Source organism: Gigantopelta aegis, chromosome 15, assembly GCF_016097555.1.
Source record: "Gigantopelta aegis isolate Gae_Host chromosome 15, Gae_host_genome, whole genome shotgun sequence".
Lineage (NCBI taxonomy): Eukaryota > Metazoa > Mollusca > Gastropoda > Neomphalida > Peltospiridae > Gigantopelta > Gigantopelta aegis.
In genome coordinates, this window is record NC_054713.1 from 43,606,210 (window position 1) to 43,616,202 (window position 9,993).

At 38.2% G+C, this 9,993-nt stretch overlaps 1 protein-coding gene across 1 annotated transcript; it reads left to right on the plus strand.

Moving 5' to 3' along the window:
- Positions 1-3,648: 3,648 nt before the first annotated feature.
- LOC121390383 (cysteine and histidine-rich domain-containing protein 1-like) lies at positions 3,649-6,384 on the plus strand. Its single transcript, XM_041522183.1, has 2 exons — positions 3,649-4,004; positions 5,524-6,384. The coding sequence occupies exons 1-2, from the start codon at positions 3,735-3,737 to the stop codon at positions 6,250-6,252; spliced, it is 999 nt and encodes a 332-aa protein (XP_041378117.1). The 5' UTR covers positions 3,649-3,734; the 3' UTR covers positions 6,253-6,384.
- Positions 6,385-9,993: the final 3,609 nt, after the last annotated feature.

The window sequence follows — 9,993 nt, forward strand, 5'->3', positions numbered from 1 at the left end:
ACTTTAATGACCCATCAATTACGTTAAATCGTAGAATAAAGTCAATAAGAAGGTATTAAATAATTAACATTTGAGAACTAACTTCAAATCCTGTCTGAAAAACAAATATTATTTGTAAGTTCTATCTTAACAAGTTATTCAGTATCTCTACAAGTCCCACTTGGTAAGATCACATATGAAGATTATTTTATTCGAGCGCAAACAAATTCAAACATAATGAACATCGTAATTTTAAAATCCAAACATATTAAGCATATAGGAATTTGTGATAAACATATTGATATTAATATTATAAGTATGTATAACCTACCAGAAATGAGGGGGCGGGACAGCCCAGTCGCCTGATGCACGTCGGTCTAGGATCGATCCCCGTTGGTGGTCCCATTGGGCTATTTCTCGTTCCAGCCAGTGCTCCACAACTGGTGTAACAAAGCCTGTGGTATGTGTCATCCTGTCTGCGGGATGGTGCATATAAAAGATCCCTTGCTGCTAATCGAGTAGCCCATGAAGTGGCAACAGCAGGTTTCCTCTCAATATCTGTGTGGTACTTAACCATATGCCTGACGCCATATAACCGTAAATAAAATGTGTTGAGTGCGTCATTAAATAAAACATTTACTTCCTTCCCTGAAATGACTGCAAAATGATATTTTAAAGCCTCTAGATTTGGGGGTGGGGGGGGGGGGGTCGGGACGATATGTCCCTGGACCACCTAGTGTTTTGCACCTTCCAATAATTCATCTTCACACACACACATATACACACACACACACACACACACGCCCCCAACAAATCCTAGCTACGCCCATGGGTGTCATTAGATAATCATTACTTTTCTTTTCGTTCATGTATAAAATAAAAATACATGTAATTATTAGAGGTGCAATGGTTGTGGAGTATATTTTGTATTTATCCCTCAGGATGTCTGGTTAATAATTATTTTTACTAGTTGTTTTTTTTAGAGAGGAGATAATCATTATAATCTGTCATAATTCTCTATCTGACCATATTTTCATCTTGTAAAAATCCACACTCCATAGAAACTGGACCGGCCTCAGTGGCGTCGTGGTTGGCCATCGGTCTACAGGCTGGTAGGTACTGGGTTCGGATCCCAGTCGAAGCATGGGATTTTTAATCCAGATACCGACTCCAAACCCTGAGTGAGTGCTTCGCAAGGCTAAATGGGTAGGTGTTAACTCTTGCACCAACCAGTGATCCATAACTGGTTCAACAAAGGCCATGGTTTGTGTTATCCTGCCTATGGGAAGTGCAAATAAAAGATCCCTTGCTACTAATCGGAAAGATAGCCCATGTAGTGGCGACAGTGGGTTTCCTCTCAAAATCTGTGTGGTCCTTAACCATATGTCTGACGCCATATAACCGTAAATAAAATGTGTTGAGTGCATCATTAAATAAAACATTTCTTTCTTTCTTTCCATAGCAACTGTCTGTATCTACTCTAGGGTTCTCCAAGAGTCTAGCAAGACTTAAAGTCCAACAAAAGGACTGGAGTACCTGTGCAAGGAAGAGCATTCTTATTTAATTATACGTCTTTATAATTATTTTTTACGTCATTTTGCCATATGCTTGCCGCCAGTTACATTATAGGGCTATGAGACATGAATGGAAAACACAAGTTGAATGTGTGGGATGCAATACAATGGCATGATTTGGCTTCCATGTTCAGCGCTGGAATTAAGATGCATAGTGCTATTTTACTTTATTTCTTAGTCTCATCTTGTCATGTAGAGTAAGTGTCGAGTAGGCTACTCGGGTCCGGGTCGAGTTTGACCCTCGAGTACTTGAGTCCAATATTTTGGACTCATGGAGGCCCTATTATCTACTCTGTAAAACAATGACCAGAGAAATAAGTCAAATAGTTTCAATACAACATGGACTGGATGATGGTCTACCATCCGCATTCCTGGGATGCAATAGGTCCTATGTTTGATCATACTTGGTGGATCCCCCAACCCTATTGCAACTGGTGTCCACATTTATTACCCATAATTGATCTCGATTTATACCACTCAACTTGTTTGGTTGGCGTCCATGGAAGGTCGTAGTAAAATAATCGATGATAAGTTGCAAGATATGTTTATGAAACATGTGTAATGATAAATGTTTCCATTTTGTGAAACTAAAACAGCTGGCTATCGTTTGGACAACTGGTCCCAAAATATATCAATATACGAGTTCTTGTAGGCCCTATATATGGGCTTATGGCCTTATATACAATAAAAGAATTGAATTTAGTGTATGTTCATCTTATTCAGTAGACATAGGCGGGATCTAGATCAGTTGGCAGTGTGCTCACCTGAGGATCAAATCATCTCAGTGGACTCATTCTTTATTATTTTTCCTGTTCCAACCAGTGCACAATTTCTGATATACCAAGGACTGTGGTATGTGCTGTCCTGTTTGCGTGAGAGTGTGTATAAAAGATACATTGCTGTAAATGGAAAAATGTAGCTGGTTTCCCTTTAAGACTGTGTCAAAAATTACCAAATGTTTGACATCCAATAACCAATGATTAATAAATAAATGCTCTAGTGGTGTCGTTAAACAAAACAGACTTTAACTTTATGCATCAGAAATGAATGTCCTCTCAGTCATCAGCAACTAAAGTTTACAAATTGGATAACTTGTGCCCCATCCTTTTGTGTATATATATGCAATAAAATATGTTTTCAAAAAGCAATAAACATTAATTTAATTCCTTTTATTTTTCTTTCTTTGTGTATATATCCAGAAATAATCATATTTCGTGTGTGGTACCTTCCAACACAATTTAGCATCTTTTTGCATTAAATATTAACTATTATAGTCCGTCCCATCATTCTATTAATGTTTTTTGTAAATAATGTTTGGTTTGACATAAGAAGAAAATTGAAAGTGTTTTGGAAATAAAGGAAAGGAAATATTTTGTTTAACGACACACTCAACACATTTTATTTACGGTTATATGGCGTCGGACATATGGTTAAGAACCACACAAATATTGAGAGAGGAAACCCGCTGTCGCCACTTCATGGGCTACTCTTTTCGATTAGCAGCAAGGGATCTTTTATATGCACCATCCCACAGACAGGATAACACATACCACGGCCTTTGATATACCAGTCGTGGTGCACTGGTTGGAGCGAGAACTAGCCCAATGGGCCCACCAACGGGGATCGATTTTATACCGACTGCGCATCAAGCGAACGCTTTACCACTGGGCTACGTCCCGCCCCGTTTTGGAAATAATAAAGAAATACAATTTGTGTGTGCAATTTACAAATCAAACGGCTCTAAAATAAATAACTTGTAGTAAATTACATAGTATGGGATGGGCTATAAATATATTGTCATGTTGTAGTGAAACATGTAGGCCTGTGTTTTTATTTCCAAAAAAAATAAGGCTACATGCATTTAAAAAAAAATTTTTAAACCATTATTAAAAAATCTACATTAAAATAGTTTTTTGACTAATAGGAATGACCACTGAGTTAACTTCCTTGACTAATTTCACCATTAACAGTTAAAATATAAACCGTGTATATCGCTAAAACAAATAACTGATACGACTGTCGTGTATATAGCTGTTATTTTAACGACACGGCTATCGGGCGTATAGCCTTTATTCTACTTCCTGGGAACGTACTTTTGTATGTATTTCTCGAAAGTTCGAGATTTTTCTAGCGTCCACGCTTGTTGGCGGCTTGTCTATTAGTTCTCCCTCTACTAAGAAAATGTCTTTGACTTGTTATAACAAAGGCTGTGGTCAGAAATTCGACCCAGACAATAATGCAGACGACGCGTGCAAATATCATCCTGGCGGGCCGATTTTCCACGACGCGTTGAAAGGATGGTCGTGTTGTAAGAAGCGATCGACGGACTTTACCGAGTTCCTGAACACCCCCGGGTGCACGAGAGGACCGCACAGCAATGTGAAACCCGTTCAGCCACAAGAGACGAAGACAGATTCCGAGACAGACGGGTTGAAAAACATCACTTTAGAGGTGGGTTTTGAATCACGCGTCAGTTAAAGCAACAATCTCGCTATTTTAACACACCCCCCCCCCAGCCCCCCCAGCCCGAGTACTCTGACTGTAAGAGAGCTAGACGGACATATGGACATAAATACGCTCTCATTACAGTCAGAAAGAAAAAAAGAAATGTTTTATTTAACAACGCACTCAACACATTTTATTTACGGTTATATGGTGTCAGACATATGGTTAAGGACCACACAGATTTTGAGAGGAAACCCGCTGTCGCCACTACATGGGCTACTCTTCCGATTAGCAGCAAGGGATCTTTTATTTGCACTTCCCACAGGCAGGATAGCACAAACCATGGCCTTTGTTGAACCAGTTATGGATCATTACAGTGACAGTCAGAGACCAAGCTATGTATTTTTTTGACATTTCCCGACAACCAAAAAGTTGGCAAAGATTTCCACTCTAATACCACAATAATCCTATGTTTGACATCAAATACAATTACATCGATCATTTTCGAGTTAAATGATTTAAAAAAATCCACATATTAATCACTAATACACAGTACAGAAAGAAATCCGACAGCACCCACATTCAGCTACGCGTAATGACACTCTTTCTTTCAGTAGTGTGTGTATTAGTGATTAATATGTGGATTTTTTTTAATCAATTAACTCGAAAATGATCAATGTAAAAGTATTTAACGTCAAACATAGGATTGTTGTGATATTAGAGCGGAAATCTTTGCCAACTTTTTGGTTGTCGGAAATTGCCAAAAAAATACATAGCCTGGTCTCTGACTGTAATGAGAGAGTACTTATGTCCAAATGTCCATCTAGCTCTCTTACAGTCAGAGTACTCGGGTTAACCCCCTTCCCCCCCTCCCCATCCACCTTCCCCCCACCCCCATCGTGAATTGTATAGGATTTGAAAATGGATAATAAAGCAGGCCTTCGGAGTTCACAAAACCGATTGTTTCCGGTACCATGTCAGTAGTGTGTCTGTAAAATCACGGAACTGAAATTTCGTTTCCCATGATTATTATATCGAGTACGACTATTCAACAGAACCACAGTTTCCAACGGATTCCCAAGATACAAGGCACAGAACCGAAAACGTGCTTCTTGGTTGTTATTTGTCAACAAGGGAATGGTCAAGACAAAATAAACAGTTTAAGAAAAACGAAAAAAAACCGCGGGCTTCCCATGAAATTTGAAATCATATGGCCTGTAAAGCATCGAACTGTCATATAATTTTGAACTGTCATATAATTTTGATCGACATGCATACAGTATATGGTTTTAATACTTTGTTTGTAACTGTATGTATCACAAGATTATGCAAGATATGAAGTCATTATCAGCCTGAATGTAAATGAGCAAGTGCATTTTTCCTCTCGATATTGAAAATGCTCCAAGTCAGTCTACCAACTTTAAGTTTTTATTATAATACCATAAATATTAATTGTGCATGTTATCAGTTTTTGCTAATTGATGTAATAATTTGGTTCTAATGGATAGTTTTTCCTTTATTTTAGGAAGCTGTCAAACCTCCAAGGCAAAGAGATCCTCTTCCCAAATTAGACATGGTCCGACCCTCGGCTGATGAACCAATGTTGAAGTTGAAGGTCACTGTCACATCCTCGTTAAAAGCCATTCTCGAGAAGTTACAGCAGGAAGATTCAAACGTTTCACCCACCGTAGATAACTTGGGAGAAATCTCTGTTGGCACGAACTGCTACCACAAATCCTGCAAAACCACGTACAATGGTCCCAAGACAAATGACACCCAGTGCGTGTATCACCCGGGATACCCAGTTTTCCACGAAGGTATGAAATACTGGACCTGCTGCCAGAGAAAGACATCTGACTTCGATAACTTCCTCTCGCAAGAGGGCTGCGAAGTTGGAAAACATTTGTGGATTAAGCCGAAAGGAGAGGGTGAGGAGAAATCGTGTCGGTTCGACTGGTACCAAACCGGCCCCGATGTTTGTATATCATTTTTCGCGAAGGCCTCCCTACCCGAGAAGACTCTAGTGGAGGCTAACAAGGTCGTTTTGAAGGTGCATCTCGTGTTTGATGGCGGGAAGAGCGTATTTGATCAACAGTTCATTCTGTGGGACGCCATTGACCCAGAGAGAAGTAATGTCAAACTCCTGGGCTCCAAAGTGGAAATAAACTTGAAGAAAAAGGAGTCGTTTAGTTGGCCGACTCTTGAACTTCCTAAAGACAAGTTAATACCTACTGGTGACAAAAATAGTCAATGATACATGTTTACACTAGTTAATTAGTGTTCTTTAGTACAGTTCTCTGTAGTTTTATAGTTAAAATATCTTAACAAAAAGCCTATGAAGTTGAACTGAGAAGCAATGTGATAAAACTAATCAATGATAGATGTTTATACTAGTTGATGTTTTTTATTTACCCTGTACACGTACAGTCAAAATGTATACAACAAGAAGGGCGACTGAGCAGGGCTTTAGATTGCACCAAAGCGGAGGTGATAAAGGGTTTGCAGAGCTTCTAGATTATGGTATCCCCATTGACCCACTCCCATGGCTAGTGATATTCAATGTGGGGCTAGTAAATAACTACTATTGCCATGCCCAACGGCTAGCAGAGCTTCTAGATTATGGTATCCCCATTGACCCACTCCCATGGCTAGTGATATTCAATGTGGGGCTAGTAAATAACTACTATTGCCATGCCCGACTGCTAGTGGAATTTTAAAATGTTTTTGATCACTGATCCCATGGCTAGAGGATTTTTATAAATATTCTAGTAGTAGAAGCCCTGGTTTGTTTTGTTTTAACGACACCACTAAAGCACATTGATTTATTAATCATCGGCTATTGGATGTCAAACATTTGGTAATTTTGATATATATAGTCTAAGAAAGGAAACTCGCTACATTTTTCCATTAGTAGCAAAGGATCTTTTATATGCACCATCCCATACTTAGGATAAGTACATGTTGTATACCACAGCATTTGATATAACAGTTGTGGTGCACTGGCTGGAGAGAGAAACTAAGCCCAGGATAAGTACAAACATTCTAACCTCGAAACATTTCATCTTGGAAGCAATGGAATGTTAAGCTGCAATTGGATTAAAACAATTTGAAATGCTTTTCCAGGGCTTGAACTTAAGAATTTGTCTCCCAACAGCAATTTGAAAAAAAAAATTGCTGTGAGTGAAACAACCCGCCGACGGCAATTTAAAGCCTGCCCATGACAGGAAAAACTTTTGCAGCAAATAATTAAGACTGTAAGGTTATTTTGGTGTATGTAGATGTATTTTAAATGTACTAATGTTATATTCTGGCAGCTAATGTATACCAGACCCCGTGCTTATAAATCTTAAAGTCTAGACTTTAATAAAGTCCAGACTTTAACGTCATGGCAACGCCATTCAAATAGCATTACGTTAAAGTCTAGAGGAGCTTTAGGTGGTGCTCCTGACCAATTTATATCTCAATGACAGCAATTGCCGTTGGCGCCATCGTTAAGTTCGAGCCCTGCATTTCTGAATATATATATGTACAAGTCTTCATCAGCTATTATTACCATTACTGCACTAAAAAGAACTTTGGTTTGCCCTAATTAGTGTGATCTAAAGCCCTGGCCTGGTGCTTATAAAACTTTTAGTTTAGACTCAAGACTCCCGAGTCTGAAACCCTAACGTCATGACAACGTCATACAAATTGCATGCCTGTGACGTCATTTGAGATTGAGTCTGGACTCTAAACGTTTTATAAGTACGGGCCCTGGAGAGGCATTGTTCCTCCTCTAGTTTAGGATAATAATTATGTGATGAAATAATTGTGCCATTTTTGTAAAGATTTGTCCATTGAACTGGCTATGGTAAAACAAAATTAACAAAATGGCCATTGAAATTGAACTTCTCTTTGCCCATTGTGAAAAACGATCACCCGCATAACCTACCAGATATGGCCTCTGTTGGAGGTCATTTACATTCTGGTCTGGTAGGGGTAAAAAATTTTTTTTAATAATACAATTCTTTGAAGAAGGAATGTGGATGTTTTTAAACAGTTTGTTATTGAACACACTGTTATTATGAGGTGTACATTGTAGAGAGGTGTTTGTTATAACCAGTGCAATGTTTGTAACAAATGAATGTTTGTTAGAAAACAGACCCCACTGTTTAAGGGGAGCTGTCCCTCTTTCCCCATCACTCCCCTCGGACGACTTCAAAGTTCATTAAGATAATTTTTAGTTCCCCTTTGTTCCTTGCCCTACTCCACTTTTGATGCCTTTGGCAGGGTTTCTACATTATGGTAGCCCCACTCCCATGCTGAGAAATCCCTCACCAGTGGACTTTTTTCCCAGTGCTCTGAATGTCCATACGCGGAATATCGTATGTGGAAAAGTCACTACATAAATGCACTGTGTCAATAAACTTGTGCGAAATCGCTTTAATGGAAATCAGGTCTTAGAGATTTGACTGTACATGTTGTTGAGGTCAGTGTAATACGAGAGGTATTCTCTGTACATGCTGTTGAGGGCAGGTGTAATATGAGAGGTATTATCTGTACATGCTGTTGAGGGCAGGTGTAATACGAGAGGTATTCTCTGTACATGCTGTTGAGGGCAGGTGTAATACGAGAGGTATTATTTGTACATGCTGTTGAGGACGTGTAATACAAGAGGTATTCTCTGTACATGCTGTTGAGGACATGTGTAATACGAGAGGTATTCTCTGTACATGCTGTTGAGGGCAGGTGTAATACGAGAGGTATTCTCTGTACATGCTGTTGAGGGCAGGTGTAATACGAGAGGTATTCTCCATGAAATTTACCCATCATCAGGGAACTCTTAGAATAGATTGCTTGAAAGAGTTGACAACATCTTAATATTGTGATGCAATCTATAATAGAATCTAATTCTAAATGTGACCACATATTGAGATACTATTTAGAAAGAAAGGTAAAAGAAAAACCTTGCAATTTTATAGTACTAGCTGTTACATGAGGACACATGTATATATAATGTATATTGTTTGCTTTGCTCCAACTGACAAACAAACCTTGCAATTTTATAGTACTAGCTGTTACATGAGAACACATGTATATATAATGTATATTGTTTGCTTTGCTCCAACTGACAAACAAACCTTGCAATTTTATAGTACTAGCTGTTACATGAGGACACATGTATATATAATGTATATTGTTTGCTTTGCTCCAACTGACAAACAAACCTTGCAATTTTATAGTACTAGCTGTTACATGAGAACACATGTATATATAATGTATATTGTTTGCTTTGCTCCAACTGACAAACAAACAGGCTACAGAAGAAAACAAAATTCTTATATTTTTTCCGTCTAAATTTATAATTTCGAACACTATCCAAAAACTGTTACCGTCTAAGTGTTCGTTAAAATAAACTTCCACTTTTCAAGCCTATGAAAATTGTGAGAGCGGTGATTTCGTTCGCACGTCACAAGTATAGTTTGCGAAACCCATTTTCGCTCACGCATTGAATTTATGACATCATTTACATGGTCATGACTGGTTACGTAAAAATTAAATGGGTTACCTGAATTTGTATTTCCGTATATCCCATAAATGGCCTACGCAAATTTTCAATTCTCAGAGACCGTGCAGAGGTTTTGTTTATATTTTGGGTTTTTATTATTTATTTATTTATTTCATTGTCGAATGTCATTTTAATACCTACGGCTAAGTTTTTTGTTGTTTTTTAATTCAGTGTCCACAAATGATTTTTTATTTTTATTTTAAATGCAAAGAAATTCTAAATGAGAGACTAACACACAATCCCCCACCCCACCCCATTGAACACTCGTAGAAATTATATTTGTTAATAGTCACTAACTAGATTACAGCAGACTAAACTTCAACTATGGCCTAGTTCTACTAATCTTGCTTGATGGGAAAATTACAGATTTGCATTTACACGAATACTCAAAAAGCCTTTTAGATGCATAAGCTATTCATTTAATTTAGCTCATGTACATAAATATTA